At 41.6% G+C, this 16,933-nt stretch overlaps 1 protein-coding gene across 5 annotated transcripts in view; it reads left to right on the top strand.

The window, feature by feature from the left end:
* BPTF (bromodomain PHD finger transcription factor) overlaps positions 1 to 16,933 on the top strand; it is a 100,779-nt gene that overhangs the window by 43,579 nt on the left and 40,267 nt on the right. For 4 of the 5 annotated variants that reach the window (XM_054975891.1, XM_054975889.1, XM_054975888.1 and 1 more), the window contains exons 3-10: positions 5,897 to 6,120; positions 10,178 to 10,387; positions 10,643 to 10,822; positions 13,504 to 13,677; positions 13,799 to 13,974; positions 14,776 to 15,131; positions 15,577 to 15,708; positions 15,799 to 15,928. In XM_054975891.1, coding sequence (XP_054831866.1) covers positions 5,897 to 6,120; positions 10,178 to 10,387; positions 10,643 to 10,822; positions 13,504 to 13,677; positions 13,799 to 13,974; positions 14,776 to 15,131; positions 15,577 to 15,708; positions 15,799 to 15,928 — 1,582 coding nt within the window. The remainder of the gene's footprint in view (positions 1 to 5,896; positions 6,121 to 10,177; positions 10,388 to 10,642; positions 10,823 to 13,503; positions 13,678 to 13,798; positions 13,975 to 14,775; positions 15,132 to 15,576; positions 15,709 to 15,798; positions 15,929 to 16,933) is intronic. The other variant, XM_054975892.1, reaches the window with a different exon arrangement.

Below are 16,933 nucleotides of genomic sequence, written 5' to 3'. Positions count from 1 at the left end.
CAGTCTTTATTTAAATAATCATTACAAATGCAAGCTGCAACCTAAGATATGTAAATATGTCTTAATTGTACTGCTTGGATAAAATAAAATAATGACTTAAATAGATGCCATTAACGTTGTGGTAAAGGGAGAGAGTTCTTATTACTTGGCCTTAAAATTGACTTGTTTCCACAAGTAACCAGTGCCCAAAAGCAGTAGAAAAACCAGCAGCAAGCCGGTTTACTAGCAGTGACTGTGAGATTAGTATATAAATCACAATATCTCTTTCAAACTGTTTCCAGTTCTGTGGAAAACATTCAAATCTGCTTCTAGCCAAAACAGATCACAGTATTACATATGACTCTTATAAAAAGAAAGTTAGAATACAGGAGCTTAGTGGATACTGGACACCATTAGAGCCAAGTAGCTGCGCTTTCTTCAGATTTTCTCAGGCAGATTTAATGGCAACAAGACAAAATCAACTAATTTTCAGATCCAGTAGCACCTTAAAGGCCAACTAGATTTCCAGGGTACGAGTTTTCAAGGGGCAGAGCTCCCTTCGTCTTATATGAGATGTAGAAAAAGGAAGGTGTCTGTATAATGCAGGCAGAGGGAGGGGTATTTTAAATTAGAGTGTAAGTAAGCTAGCTATGTTGTAGTTAACTTGAAGGAGCCTTGGTGCGAATGGAAGAAAATTAGCATCTGAAATGCGAGAAAAATAATATTTCCAGATTCAACTTTGGGGGATCCATTGTTCCAAATTTGCAAATAAACTCAATTTCAGTAATCACCGTTTCTTCCTTTTCCCACTCCTCGTGTCTGACAAAGGGAGCTCTGTCTGTTGGAAGCTTATACCCTGAAAATCTAGTTGGTCTTTAAGGTGCTACTGGACCCAAATCTTGCTCTTCTGCCACCGACCAATATGGCACCCACTTGAAACTATCAACTAATTTTATACTGCTAAAACCAAACTTGAATTAAATAGTACAAGTCAGAATAACAGAAAACTAGGAGAAAGTGTGGCCATGAATTAGAATCATAGAATCATAGAGTTGGAAGGGGCCATACTGACCATCTAGTCCAACCCTCTGCTTAATTAAATCCTGCTCAGTCTCATGATACCACCATTATTTAGGTATTACTATTAAAAAATGCACATTGAAACAACAGTGCTTGGGAAATTATTCAGTTCTTTTTATTCAGAATTGTGCACTCCTGAGGGAGCCTTGATACCAGATACAGTTGAGGCCACCTTGCATAGGGTTCAGCTTCTGCAGTTTTGCAAGAGCTCCAGAGGCTATTATGAACAGAAGCGGTTATCGCACTAGCGGTGGCATCTTAGACACAGACCCTTTTAAGCTCATTGATTTCAATGAGTTTAGAACGGTCTAAGTCTGCATAGGAGGGCACTGTAAGTGTGATAGTTAGTCTCATTTTGCTAATGAATCATAATTCTAAACTATTCAGTCTAATTTTGGCAAGGCGTAATCAATACTATAACCCATAACAAGTAAAACGGATTTATTGGGGAATGCTAAGGATCTGATATATCCACCAACTTAATTGATCAGACTAACATTGCTAAAAATAAATGCAACTCAAATCTCTAAGTTAGCTGAAAGTGCCCCAAAATAACAAAATGAAGTGGATTTTTAGACATGGAGTCCTAAAATATGGCATACAGTCTAGTTTTGTTAATTGGGTTAAAATAATCTATGAATCCAAGATAGGTAGGTTTTTAACAAATAGATCATACAAGTAGGGGACCTGCAAGCACTTGTGGGGGGATAGTCTCATTTTCCTTCCCCTGCCACATCCTCCCGTAGCCTCTCCCTCTTTTCCTGCTTCTTTATCTCCTTCCCACCCACCTTCATCTGCCCCCTGTCTTCACTCCCCTCCCAGTCAGGTTTTCCCCTATGGACCAGTTGCGTGGTGCTGACTGAGCTGGGTCCAGTTGAATTGTGGGGGACATGCCAGGATTTGCGGGGGTACTTCACTTTTCCCAATATCCCCTTCTCCACACTATTTCCTTTTTCTTTTCTCCTGGCAGCCTGCATATGCTTATTTTTTCCTACATCCATCTCGCCTTCAAACCTACTAAAGAACTTTTATCAGCCCCTCTCATCTTCATCTATATTTATTGATTTACTTCATTTATATACTGCCTTTCTCCAGAGTGGGGACCCATAGCAGCTTACATTGTTCTCCTTGCCTCCATATTTTCCTCACAACCCTGAGAGGTAGGTTAGGCTGAGAGAGTGTGACTAGATCAAAGTCACCTAGTGAGTTTCCATAACGGTGTTGATTTGAACCAGGGTCTCCTAGATCCAACTCTGAAACTCTAACCCCTACACTACCCTGGCCTGAGGGTGCTGTTGAACAGCAGTAAGCAGCCAGGCCTCGATAAGTCATGCAACTCGTGGTATCGAGTTGCCTGGTGGCTGGAGTTGCCTGGTGGCTGCTTCTGGACCTGACCTTAATGAGTCCCTTTTCAAAGGCCAAAACAGCTATGGAAAGGGCCCTGCCCCCTCCCCCGCCCTTTTCCTGACAGAAACCAAGCCTAGAATACTGGCTAATTGTTGCCTACCAACAGCGACTGAGGGCATCTAGTTAATGCTGCAAGTTTTTTTTTTTTAAGATTTCAGGTTTTTCTGCAAACCTGGAGCATTTTCCAGGTGTATAGGAAGATTTGTCTTGTCTGTTCATGGCCCCAGTCTCTGGATTTAAGTATTCTCAGATTGAGGCCACTTGGTTATTAGTATTAAAGATTCTGACCCAGTCTCCTTTAAGTAAAATACTAGACAAAGATCATATCTGTCCCTGGTTCTGTTTGCCTCTTTCTGCTGGCCAGTAATGTACATGACCGAGAGAGCATGGTGGCGGGATGCTAAGAAATAGTGTTGCATGCTGATAGGTCTCTGAATGTTATGGCACAGTAGAGAGATGAGTTTCATTTTAAAAAATAACCGTTGAAACCATTAAATTTTTATAATTTAATATTTAGACATAAGAATCTTAGAGGAGAGGGTAGATCTTCCCCTTCCTTTCTTGGCGCTGTATAACACCCCTGCTCATTATTGGCCTTGTTGTTTAGATATGTACAGAAATATCTCAGTGGTAAATGAATCCTTAGTTAATCATTTATGATCCTATAGAGAAGCCTTATACTTCTATGCCTTACATCTATAGAATTAGTGCAAGTATTAGGACAAATCTTGGCATCTGCCATTGGGCCTAGTAACCTGCAAAGCTTCCTTTCAAAATTGGACGCTGCAGTGCAGATACATGATCCGTAAGGGTTACAGGGCATAAAGACCTCGCACCTTGTCAGACTCAGTATGCTTATATAGAAAGATGGCAGTCATAATCTTGGCCAGAGTCCTTCTGTTAAATACAATAAAAATGGACAGGCCTGTTTCTTACGTAATGAATGCATATTCATGTAATCAGTCAATTCCTATTGCTTTTTTTGAGATGTCAAGTAAATATAAAATTTCTTGTGCAGAAGACAAACAGCGTTTCTCATTAAGTAAGCAGCGATAGGAGAGGGAAAATTTAAGCAGCATGGTCTCTCCGTCTGTCACAGAGCTTTTAAAATTGCCCATGTATGTCATTGGCAGAAGCTTCATAATAACTTGGATCCAGCCCAACCTCATACGCAACAGAGATTGAAGGAGGGGTCTGTTCTACTTTTCCTTTCCCCCTGCACTCTCACGGAGCTGCTGCTGAGGGTTAGGGGGCTCTTGGGAATGGTGTAGGGTGTGCTTCAGAGGACTGCCGTGGGAAGGCTGAATCAGCAGAAATTGCTTCTCCACTTTTGCTCCACTTGCACATAAACAGGAGGTGGGGATTTCTGTGAGTTCCTACTAGCCAAGCCTAGGGGTACCCTAACCCTCCAAGAGCACCTTTAGCAAGGGGAGGGTGAAAGATGCTGCAGTGGGAAGGGAAAGGCAATGACAATCCCTCTTATGAACTCTGCTGTGTTTACAATGCTTTGGATCTGAGTGATTTCACTCCAGCCTGGGTAACACTGAAGTACATCTTTTTGGATTCTGTGGTAAGTTGGCCGTTCTTAGGGCCCAAACATTCACAGCATTCTGGCTGAACTTTATCCTGCAGTCATAGCTGCCAAATAAGAGTTGCTTAGATTAGAAAAATCATAAAATTTGATCCATAGAAACACAGGAACTTAAGCTTATGGATTAATTCAAAACCATGCTTATAGGAGATAAATTATGGAACTCTCGGCCTGCAAGAAGGATTGTTTCCTAACCCAGTTAATAGAATGTGATGACAAATTCGTAGATTTCATTGGGCTCTAGCCCAATGGGTTACTGGCAATATAGTAAATACAAACATCTTGCATCCATTTTGGTCTTTAGGGTTTGGATGCTTCTGAGTTCCTTCTTGTTGGACTTCTTAGGCTTTGATATTCTTCCTACGTTTGTAATAGAAAGTGACGTTCTACATAACAGTGCAAATATATGCAGTGAGGAGGAGAAAGGGAGTAGAATTGCTCCCTCCTGCCCCTTCTGTCAACAGAGCACCTCTTACGGAAAAGGCAAGAAAAGTAAATTTTGCCTCCCTTTCCTCACTGTCGCCTACCAACCTGCTTGGCTGTTACTCCACATGGGCCTCTCAACCATGGGAATCAACTTTACTAGGCTCAGAAATGGCTGCCTTCCACTGACAGATCACTGGATCCAAAAAATCGGATTTTTAAAAATTTAAATAGGATTTTTTTATTTACATCGGATTTTTTAAATAAAATGTTTCTTGGGGAAAAATCTCTCTAAAGATAGTTTTCTATTTAAGATACATTATAGTCCAAATATTATCATCATGAAATAAGGATTAGTTTTTAATTACGTAGCATGAGGCTGTATATTCATGCAATGTTTAAATTTTTTGGTAAACGAATTCCATTGATCCGTTCTCAATGTCATGCCCTTCCAGAGGTTTCCATAAGATTATTGGGCAATTTTTCTATCTAGAAGATGTTATCACAGATGTTTGGTTTTACCGTTCTCAAAACTGTGAATTTGTGTCTGCAGAGACCACATGTCTCGTCTTCACAGCAAAAAGGTTATAAAAGAAACATACACAGTTGAGGAAAAGACCTTAATCCCATTGTCCCTTTGCAAATATTTGTACACAGAACCAACCCCTTGCCTCTTTTAAGTGCTAAGTTTCAAAAAATTCAATGGATAGAAGATAGTTGGGAGTGGAATAGATCTGCACAAGAAGCTAAGCGCGAGGAGTCTTTATGTAGAAAACCATGATTTAAATCTAGTCTTACTGATTCACGATTTAAATCGTGATTTAAATCATGATTTAAATCTATTCGATTTAATTCATTACTGCATTTGAGTACTTCCACAGGTCATCCTTACATCGAAGAGCCTACCTCTCCTTGAGGTGGTGATGGGGTAGACTCAGCAGTGATCCTCATGGCTGTCCCAAGTTTTGTGAAGTTCTAATGTCTGTGTCCCTAGAGCTTATATTTAATATATAATATATCTTAATAAACATCTGTGTGCATTTTTGAACATCTTCACTGAAATTCGTTTTCGAGAGGAATGTACAGTAGTGTATTAAGAATACTTTTCATTCAGGCGAGGAACGTGGAAGAAGATATTCATGCTCTGTGACAGTAAGTTCTAAAATAATGTAGCAAGTCATTATTGTACCTATCAGTTTTGGAAATCATGTGAAAATGTTTTAAACAGTGATTCATAATAATGGCCTGTTAGTGATTTGATAACTTGGTTTGGGTGAATTGAAAAAAAGCATGTTAGTTTATAGCAAACATTAGATACTACGCTGTTATTCTTCCGGTTTCTTTTGCAGAATAGCATCGCTGTATATTATTTACCTTTATCTTTTCTCATAAATAATTGTTCTGATACTGTCATAGAGAAGAAGATTCAGAGTGTGAGAGAGATAAGAAAATCTGGTACTACAGCACAAAAGTCCAGCTGGCAGAATTAATTGAATGCCTTGACAAAGATTACTGGGAAATTGATCTCTGTAAAACCCTGGAAGAAATGCACGAAGAAATTCATCGGCATATGGATATAACCGAAGACCTTACCAATAAAGCACGGGGTAGCAACAAATCTTTCCTTGCTGCAGCAAATGGTAAGAACCTGCTTAACTGAATCCAGATTTGCTAATTACACATTTTGTATTGCCAAACGTATCCTTTCTGTTTGAATTTCATTAGCTCCTATCTCAGCAAAGATATTTTTTTGAGAGAAAGCGCATGTCTGTTACGAATAAGGAAGTCCTGGGTTTATGAATCAGACTTAACACGGTAATGTGACTGTTTTCTGAAAGCTCTTTGCATAGAGGCACTGGACTGCGTAAATTCTTCAGGTGTATTTGAGAAGGTTCTGCTAAACTGGCTGTCACTTAAGGAGGAGAAAGGACAGACAGTAGCCTAGAGTTAGCTTTCCACTCTTTTGTTGTTCTTGGAAAGGCACGTAGTAGTGCTGTCTGTGTTTATGGCTTTACTTCCCGGTTTCAAATCTTACCGGAGAGAAGCAGAACTTGTGGATGGCTGTAGAGCCTGCTTCTGTGCCTTCCACTCAGGGGCCTTTGTTTGTTTGTTTTTGTAACATTTTATCATGGCATCTTTCTCATCGAGAACTGGCTGGACAAGAACAATAAAACAGTACAAAAATCGTTCTAAAAATAATAAAATGCGGCTGCATGGATTCATATTGTCAGATAGACAGCTTCAACTTTTTCCAAGTAGTGGAAACCGCCAAGGCTGGATTTTATATGAGTTTACCATCCTAGAGATCTTGGATTACGAGAGACGGCTCTTTCCTCCCAAACACATCATAATGCTGGTGTTCAAAACAAGTATTTTTAGAAGACGTGATTGTCTCTTTCGGTTATAGTAGATGCCTTAATTTGAACTTTGTTTACATATTTTTTTTAAAAAGTGAATTAGTTGGCTAAGGTTAATAAAACAATATAATTTTCATTCAGTTGAAATACAGTATAATCATATGCAGCAGAGAACTCTACATAGGATTGCATTGCTAATCACTTAATGTTGGTCTTAATATGGGATGAATGGAGAATGTGTGTAAACACAGTCCAATTCTGTACATTCACCATACTGTTTGGAGAATGTGGTATGTAACAGCCAGGGGCGGCGGGCCTATAGAGGCCAGGTAGGCGGTGGCCGCAGGCGCGGGGTGCCGGAGGGAGCACTGGAGGAGGCTCGGCGGGCGGGAGCGCGCGCCACAAAGCACCAGCCTCCTATCCCTCCCACCCCGCGCCGCTGCTGCTGCCAGCACAAGCCCCTGGCCAGGCGCAGCCACCGCGGGCAGGCATCTGCGGCGGCGCACGCAACCGAGCGGGAGAGCTCGGAGGCCGCCCGCTGCAGCAATCGGGCCGGCGGCGGCGCGTGCGCTCCCGTGATAACGTCACGCATGATGTCATCATGCAGGCCGGTGCGCGCGTGTGCGCGCGCTCGTGGGGGCGCCCGGCCGGCCGGCCGCGAGCAAGGTAAACCCTTGCTCCGCCCCTGGTAACAGCACCATGAAAAGGGATATGGCATCTTCTCTGGATAATATCATACGTGAGCAATCCTAAGCAGGTATATTCAGAAGAAAGTCCCATGTTATTCAAGGGGGCTTACTTGCAGGAAAGTCCCCTTAGGATTGCAGCCTTAGTCTCCAGGATGTGTCAGAGGACATGTACGTTGACAGCAGTTTGTATGTTGCTCTCACCTTACATGCATTCTTTCATCAATATGCGTAGCCTCCAAAAGACATTGAAAGCCTGCATAGGCTGACAACAGATGCAGCTAATTTATATCTCACCTTTTCAACCTTTCTGGGCCCAGGACCCTTGTTTTTAACTCCCCCAGGCAGCAGCATGGAACCCATCGGAACTGCAAGCACAATGACAGCAGGGTCATATCACAGGAACAGAAGCCAGAGATGTGGCCTCAGTCCACCTGATATACGTGACCCATAGATTGAAGACCCCCGGCATAAGCGATATAAATAGCCTTGAAGTGATGTCAGAGTATGAATTCATCCCAGAAATTTTATACTTAGCTGGTGAAAACGTTTCTGAAAGGAGAAAGACTTCTGTTTCAAAACAAGGAAGTTAAAAAGGAGGCAAAATGTTACAATACGAGGCCCTTTGGGGCATGTGCTCTTGAGTCTCTCCCCATGCCTTTTTGTAACTCCCATGCCCCAGAGTGCTTTAGACTCTGGAGTGGCAAGGGCAGGGGGGATTGCAAGTGAGGAGGAAACAGGCGGCCTCCTCCCGCGTGAGCAGCAGGGGCTTCTTCCGTGCAGCTGGAGTTTTGGATTCAGGACTATCGTTTATCTCTTAACTTTTGTATTAGCTACAATAATAAATAAAGTGGGTTGGCTGTATATACACGCTCCTCATGTGGCTGGAAGTGCATTCTGTGTGGGGGGGTTGTGTGTGTGTGCATGTGATTTTCACTGATTCCCCTCTGCAGGCAGAACTCTGCACACAGGTCGGTGGATCCTATCCGAAGGGTTTTTTCGGATACTAGTACTTGGAACATCATTTTATTTATCTCTAATAGTGCACAGCACATGATAATTTTTGTTAACATAAGAAAAGTAAGAGTTAGTTAGCAGCCATATGCTTTACTTTACACCCAATCTTAACTTACACTGCAACAAGCAGTCAAGTAGACTGACAGCTTCATTTGGACCTTTTTAAAAAGAAAAAAAATATTAGGAAAGGAGACTAAAATATTTTAGAAGCACTAATTCAAATTCTTATCATGAACATTGCCTAATTAAAAACAGGCATGTTAAAAAGATCCAGTTCTGAAATGTCACTTTCAATATTGTCATTTCTTAATGAGTTGTCACCCCGGATTGGCTACTGCGATGTTTTGATTTGCACAGTTGGTTCATGTTCTAGCATTTATACTTCTTTATGGAGTACTTTGCTTTTACAATAGTATTGTTGGTGTCCTGGCCACCAGCAATCCCTTCCACTTTGATATATCCCTCGGACATCTTTTGACGAGAATGATTCCAAAATAATCTTCATTTTTTTGCCTCTTCTCCCAGGCTTTTCTTGCTGAGATAGTTTAGTGCAGTTTTGCTCCTTTCAATTGCATCGGTTCCATGTGCCAGTAAATTCACACCCTTCGTTCTCTGTTTACAGTAATGTTTAGTTGCACTCTGAACAGTTTACAAGCATTTCCACGTTCTCTTTGACAAGCATAGCCTTTGTGCGGGGGAGCTACATCAAAGCTGAAACCCAATTCTTCTTGAACTGAACACATTTCAGGCCCTCTAACCATTTTTGAGTATGCAGTCAAGTAGTCAAAGCATTACTGATGTCTGTCTTTTGGGAGATGGGGGTTGGGCTCATATGAAACCGTGATTCAAGAGAAACCACATTGTCATTCATTCAGCTACTATTTTGTTGGCAAATTTGAACTTACTTTCATTTTGCAAGATATTGGGAGCTCTGATAATGGCAATCAAGTTGTACAGAACTTTTTCTAATCTTGCTTACTAGAACACTGAGGAGGAAATGCTTGGCTAAGGGATCCTGATACACAAGAATGAACTTAACATATATATATTTGACCTGCTGAGTTAGAATGTCTATTAAGTCAGTCTGGTAATGTGAACTTACTGCGAAAACAACACTGACTTCATGCTAATTTTTTTCTGGGAGCTGAAACCTTTGTTGGTATGGTGTGCAAGGAGATAATTTTCAGCAGTGATGTTTCATTTAATAGCCTGTTCCTGTCAGTATGACCAATGCACAAGTGTGCTTCTTATATAGACTTTGATGCTATCAAGCTCTCACATTATTCTACACAATTGCTACTTATTTGTTCATGTTCCCTAATATCACTTGCTAGCATTTTGTATTGACTGTTGCTTTGAACAAGGATGTGCAGTGAACTCCTGCAGCTTAAAGATTGGGGGGAAACACCATGTAATTGGTATTGCACAAATCTCATCTGCACTCTTGACTTGTGTACTCAGTTGTTTTATTACACAGATCTTATAATGGGTCAGTGGCACAGGGTGATGCTTCAGGAAGGGGAGAGGAGCTATGGTGCGTTGCACCCCACAGTACTTGCTGCCTGGTCCTTCATAACTCTACTCTTCAGCTTTTAAAATCTTGCATTGGTGCCTGAGTTTTTCTTTTTTCACTTTAGAAGAAATTCTGGATGCAAACAGAGTCAGAAGAGGAGAAATACTGGAGGACAAAAGTTCCACAGCTGATGAAACAGAAAAGGAAAAGGCCAGTCTTGAGAATAAGGAGAATGCAGATACAGCTACCAGCAAAGAGGAATTTTCAAACCAGCAACTAGATGTAAACAAAGATGTACCGCCAGAAGAAAGTTCTGAGAAAGGAAGAAAGGAAGGTAAAGACAAAGAACTCGTTTAATCAGAATAATTTTTGCAGTGCTGTTCATTCCATGTGTTTTTCAGTGCTTTGCTCTTTAATCTGTTAACATTTTGTAATCTGAGCAGACCCTTTCTCACTGCAAAACCACCCATCATTCTCTAGTGATGTGATGCATGATGTAGGCAGCTTTAATGATCTTAACTGGTAAATTAGCCTTCTTGGTAAGCTGTTTTTAAGAATATCTATACAGCTGTTATTCCTTTTGCTGTAGAGCCAACAGACGTGGATAAAAGTAGCTCCGTGGCATCACCTGTTGAAGGCAACGTCACAAACACTTCCGTGGGGGAGACTAATGGCTCTGACGGGAAGAACACAATGGGGTGTGAGTCAAAAATGGGTGAAAAGGAGGCTGAGAAGAAATTGGCAACAGAAGCCTCCAAAGATGCCTCAGGTACAGAGAGCACTATAGCAGTGAAATGCAGAGTAAATGACTACTGATTAGGACAAGCTGTAATGTACACGGTTCATATTGCTTGTTTGCAGTACCATCCCTGACTCTGCAATGTGCATGTCTTGGATTGAGTGTGCAGCATTGTAGAGATACCTGATTTTTGTTGCTCTTTGGATTCTTGGAATTAGATTTAGTGTACATTTGCATAGCATCTCCCTATGCCCTTTTTTTTTTACTTTGTTAGAAACTCTAGTATTTGTGAATATTTTTAACAAAGATTTATTGGAAGTCTGTTTAGACTCAGGACAGAGATTGTTTGTGCGTTGTTTTTATATATCAAGTGCAATAAAGCTGTTATGAAAAATGACTGTTTTTTGTAACATCTTCCATGATCCTCAGTTCCAGACTGTAAACTGTGTTTCTTTGGGTTAATGGGTGGTTTATGCCTTTGAGGCAGCTTGATCTGTTCTCATCAAACTGCATGGGATAAAATATTCTGTTAACTGTACGAATACCACACAGCAGTACAATTTCAGCGAGTCCAGCTTTTCTGGCCTCTGAGCAGCCTTCCTCGTCTTCCTCGCGAATATCACTTCCATTTACGAGCTTCCAAGCCGGTGTGTTTTTCTTAGTTGCCCTGGGCTTCCAGCGTGGTGCTTCCTCTCTTCCTGTGGAGGAGGTGTGCAAACACCAGAAAGACAGTATGGCAAGGATCCTGGAGATAGACAGCAGAGGCCAGATACAGAGCCTTTGCATGTGCTTTCTTGAGAAAATATTTGTAATCTCAAATCTGCTGCTGTTCAGCTGCTAGGGTTGTGTGGTGTACTTACATAGGGCTTTCAAGGCAAATAGGAGGGCAGTCTTAAGCAAGTCTGCTCAGAATCCTACTTAGGTATATTCAGTGAGGCTTATATTCTTAGGACTGCACTGTTGGAGATGCGGCACGTAGCTTCCCTGTTCCAGTGCCGTTTTCTTTAAAATAGGCTTCGGATAATATTCTCCTTTCCCAGGAACATTAGAAGGCGATAAAGCTCCCTTATCTCCCTTGCAGATAAGTTAATAAAGCTACTGGCCCTCATGAGGCACAGCCATTGTAGATCCTAGTGACTGACCATCTGTGGTCAGAGGACCTACCAGGAGCAGCAGTGAAGTAGGACCTAGTGTCTTCCTCTGTCTCATTCCATCATACAAGTTGCCATAATAGAGTGGCTTGTGGTGTAGCAGATATTCTCCCATGTGACACAGCCCTGAGGAATTGCCTGATATATCTATCGATCATCGTGTGGTCACTTGAAGAATATTCTTACTTGCCCTTGGCAACTAGACGAATGCCTAGATGAATGACTAAGAAAGTTACCACTTCCTTATTTGAAGGAATATCTGAACTTCCTCTCCACCCATCCCTGATCTCCTACTGAGGGAAGTAATGGATGTTGTTGAGTGGCATAGCTCCACTGTTGTTATATGGGGAGTTGGTTGCTTTTCTTGCCAGCTTGAAGGCTGCCAATCAGATCCACTGAAAGCAGTGTGTGAAAGAGAATAGTGGAAGTACAAGCTTTTCCAGTTGGGTGTGGGGCTCAGGAAACTCTATTGGTAGACGTGTAGGCCCTATATGCAAGAACATTGCCCTACAGAGGTTTGTGGTTTGGGGTGGGGGAGATGTTTGGGGGCTTTCTGAAAGAGAGAGAAAGCCTACTTAGAAGAGCTTTCTCTATATTGTATGAAGTATGGGGCAGGGGAAGCTCAACATCACATTGATGGTTAAAAAATAGTCTCACGCCTGTAAGATAGCTCTTTAGTGGGGAATGTATTAACATTTTTTTAAAACCCAAAACATTCTGAAGTTGTATTTTCTGAATGCGCTGACTAGCTGGTGGATTGGGTCCCGATTAACATTTCCCCAAACGGAAGGCTCAGTGAAACAAAAATGCCCGATTCCCTTCTTTGATGTCTTCAAAACACTTGGGTTGTGTGTGTGACAAGGAACTCTCAGGAACTGTATGATGGATGAATTGGGGTTGCGCAGCAGTAGGGGGTGAATTAACAAAAACGGCCCCTCTTCTTTTTGCGGAAAATTTAGCTGGGCTCCAACGCAGTGTTCTCAGTTAGCAGATTTCATTCTGTTAGCTACTGGGTTTTCTCCCTCATACATACATAGTATTGCAAGGGAGAATATGCTTCTTTATGACTGAAGTTATTCAAAATAACTTCTTGATACAGTCACAGCAGTAACGTCTCATCTTCTCTGCTTCAGAGTCATAGAGATCACAGTGAAATCACTATAAGTAGATTAATTTCTTGACACATGTGGGGAATCTAGCCCATATTGAGGTTAAAAGATGGGATAGCAAGAGTGTGTGCAAAGCAGGGGTTCAGAGTCCAGGAGTGTAATCTTGTGTCGTGATCCTGATTAGAAAAGATTTGTGGTTGGAGCCAAGGCCACTTCCCCCCCACATCCCTTCCATGGGCTCCTTTTTCCAGCTGTACCGGTTCAGCTTTCTACACCATTCTTGAGGAGAATGGCTGTGAGTAGCTTTTGTCAGGGAGAGGTCAAGGGGGAGGCAGGAAAGAGCTGTTCTTTCTCTTGCTGGGTCAGAAGGGATTTATACATCTGTATTTTCATCTTTATTTCTGTTTTGCAATTTGAAGCATTCTTGAACTAAAATAGCTGTCTTTTGTAGATGAAACGACTAAGACAGTTCCTAGCCTGGATATTGATTCATCTGCCGAAGCCCTCATGCCAGATTCAGAAAACAGCAGTAGCAATGAGCTTAATTCCATGCAGAGTGAATCTATGAAGGCAGCTGATGAGGTGGAAAACCTTGAAGGAGGCTCCCTGAGCTCAGAGGACCTAGGTAAAAAATAATGCAGCCTGTTACTAGCATATTCTGATCTCATTTCAATTGCGTAATTTCTCTGTGTGTGTGTGTTTTAAATTTCTTTTCTGCTTATCATTTGTTGTCACTTGTTTTGCAGGGGATAAATCTAATGGCGAAAGAAGTGAATCTCCAAACACTGGAAGAGGCACCCCGGGTTCAACACGAATGGTCACCAGGCTACGGAATCCAGATAGCAAGCTCAGCCAGCTGAAAAGTCAACAGGTGGCTGCTGCTGCACATGAAGCAAATAAGCTATTTAAAGAAGGCAAAGAGGTCGGAGTTTATTTTGGAAATTTAAAAAACCTACAAGATTATATTAATTACTTCAGAAGCACTCTTGCGACCACCACAGCCGAATGAAGACTGCCACCCAGTGGCTTTCATTAGGACAAGACCATTCACAATTGCAACAGAATTTGCTTTATTAAACATGCTATTTTTGCGTTTATTTTTGCTCTAGAATACAAAATTATTTGTGCTGTTTGTCACAGATCAAGAATCTCTGTAAGCCTGTCTCGATGGCTAACAAACTCGTGGAAATGAATGCTTAGAGTATATCTGAGTTTATGATTGAGAAATGTTGCAAAATAATGAAATGCCAAATAATACTTTCTGTAGCAAAAATAACACACTCCTAAAGCACCTTAAAGACTACCTACTTTATTATGACTTGTGCTTTCATATATAAAGCCTGCTTAGTATAATTTCTGTTTCTGCAATGTAATAGATAATAGGGTTGGATCCAAAGTATTGTGAGCAGAGCTCTAGTCACAGAATGCAACCACCCTACACCCACTGCTGCAGACCAGCTGTGCCCCCTGAATAGCTGTGATTAAGAAACCTCAAGCAACAGTGACTAGGCACAATATGGGGGTCTGCAGCAGGAAGGGGAAATTGACAAAAAAATCTGTGTACTGCCACCTTCCAGTGGTAGAAAGGCCCTCAATCAGTGTAAAAAGAACACTGGCTCTAACCCACTTTTGTTAAATAACAGCATTACAGTTCTAAAGATAATGGGAGTTGGACTTTTAAATCATGGGTATTAATTTTAATTTTTTTCCCTCCTTTAACAAGGTCCTTGTAGTTAATTCCCAAGGAGAAATCTCTCGGTTGAACACCAAAAAAGAAATAGTGATGAAAGGAAACATCAACAATTATTTCAAGCTCGGTCAAGAAGGGAAATATCGAGTCTACCATAATCAATATGCCACAAATTCATTTGCTTTGAACAAACATCAGCACCGGGAAGACCACGACAAGAGACGGCACCTTTCTCATAAATTCTGCCTGACTCCAGCTGGCGAGTTCAAATGGAATGGATCTGTTCATGGGTCAAAGGTTCTTACGATATCAACGCTGAGGCTAACGATTATTCAGCTAGAGAACAATATCCCATCCTCTTTCCTGCATCCCAACTGGGCTTCCCACAGGTGAACACATTTGTTTTTTCGTCATATTTCTGCCACATTATACACTTGCTATTGAAATGGTTACATTTGTGCTCAGGGCTTTTTTTCTGGGGAAAGAGGTGGTGGAACTCAGTGGGTGGCCCTTGGAGAAAATGGTCACATGGCCGGTGGCCCCGCCCCCTAATCTCCAGACAGAGGGGAGTTGAGATGGCCCTCCGCGCCGCTGAGCGGCGCGGAGGGCCATCTCAACTCCCCTCTGTCTGGAGATCAGGGGGCGGGGCCACCGGCCATGTGACCATTTTCAAGAGGTTCCGGAACTCCGTTCCTCCTCGTTCCCCCTGAAAAAAAGCCCTGTTTGTGCTACTAAGGCCGTTTTCATAACTGCCGAACCAGTGTTTTATAGTCAGTTAGGATATCTTCATGTACAGAAGAAACGTAAAAGGTTTTCATATCTTTGCCTCCGTAGGTCTAATTGGATCAAGGCTGTCCAGATGTGTAGCAAACCCAGAGAATTTGCGTTAGCTTTGGCTATATTAGAGTGTGCAATTAAACCAGTTGTCATGCTGCCGATCTGGAGGGAGTCCTTGGGGCACACCAGGTAAGATATAAGGCAAACGTACCACTAAAATTCAAATGATTATGTAACTGGAAGGAATAATGTGTGGCATTATATTTTCTGTTTGATTAGGCTACGTAGAATGACATCTATTGAAAGAGAAGAAAAGGAGAAGGTGAAAAAAAAGGAAAGAAAGCAAGAGGAGGAAGAAACCATGCAACAAGCAACATGGGTGAAATACACATTTCCCATCAAACACCAGGTATTGTTTCAGCACGGTAATCTTGTTAATTGAAAGTCTAAATCTTTTTGGTGAATTTTTGCTGACTTTGATTTTTTTTTAAAAAAATGCAACCATGTAGGTTTGAGCATGTAGAATAAATAATATGGTCATAGGATAAATTAAGAGACCGTGTCCGATTTTTACTGAAATCTTTATCTGCTGCCGTAGCAGAATGCCATAACGGGACGTTGTCTTGTTCAACAAATAAGTTACAGATTTCATGATTTTTTAAAAATTCTGGACAAGTCCAGTCCAAAAGCAGGTGACAAAGGGAAGAATACAGGCACCTGTGTTTCTGAATAAAAAAGAGTCCAGTAGCACCTTTAAGACTAACCCATTTTATTGTAGCATAAGCTACACGTTAGAACGTGATTCTCGAAAGCTTATGCTACAATAAAATTGGTTAGTCTTAAAGGTGCTACTGGACTCTTTTTTATTTTGCTGCTACAGACTAACACGGCTAACTCCTCTGGATCTATGACCATGTGTTTCTGAAGGCACTGTGGCTTCTCTCCCAAGATGCATTTCCCTTCCCTCCAAATCATTATATAGGGTGATGTTGGACATGGGTTATTGGGTCATATTGAACTTTGCATTTCACCAGGGAATAGAGTTGCAACCGATGATTCTCTGGATCTTCTGGGCAAAGGCTTTCCATAAAGTCATACTCTGCAGATGGTTACTTTGCAGGCTGATTTCTTGGCAGGGAGGGGTATTAGGGCAGAGAGCCTTTGCCATGCCCTTTTCATTGAGTTTGTGTGGCCCACCCTTCTGCCTGGTGGGATGGAGATAGTTCACGTAACCTTGCCATATCCCTTGCTAGTACTGTGTCAGTGGATACAGCTTCATTAAACATCTTTATAGGAAGTCCTTCTGTACGTCCACATTTCCATTTTGCATTGCTGGAGTGCTTCTGGTACAATTCATACTGGTTATGCTTTAATGATAAAAAGTGACAGGGAAAATACTCTGAAATGGCGAACT

Source organism: Eublepharis macularius, chromosome 4 (assembly GCF_028583425.1).
Source record: "Eublepharis macularius isolate TG4126 chromosome 4, MPM_Emac_v1.0, whole genome shotgun sequence".
Taxonomy (NCBI): Eukaryota; Metazoa; Chordata; class Lepidosauria; order Squamata; family Eublepharidae; genus Eublepharis; species Eublepharis macularius.
The sequence above is the reverse complement of the archived record's forward strand: the minus strand, read 5'-3'. Positions and strand labels throughout refer to the sequence as shown.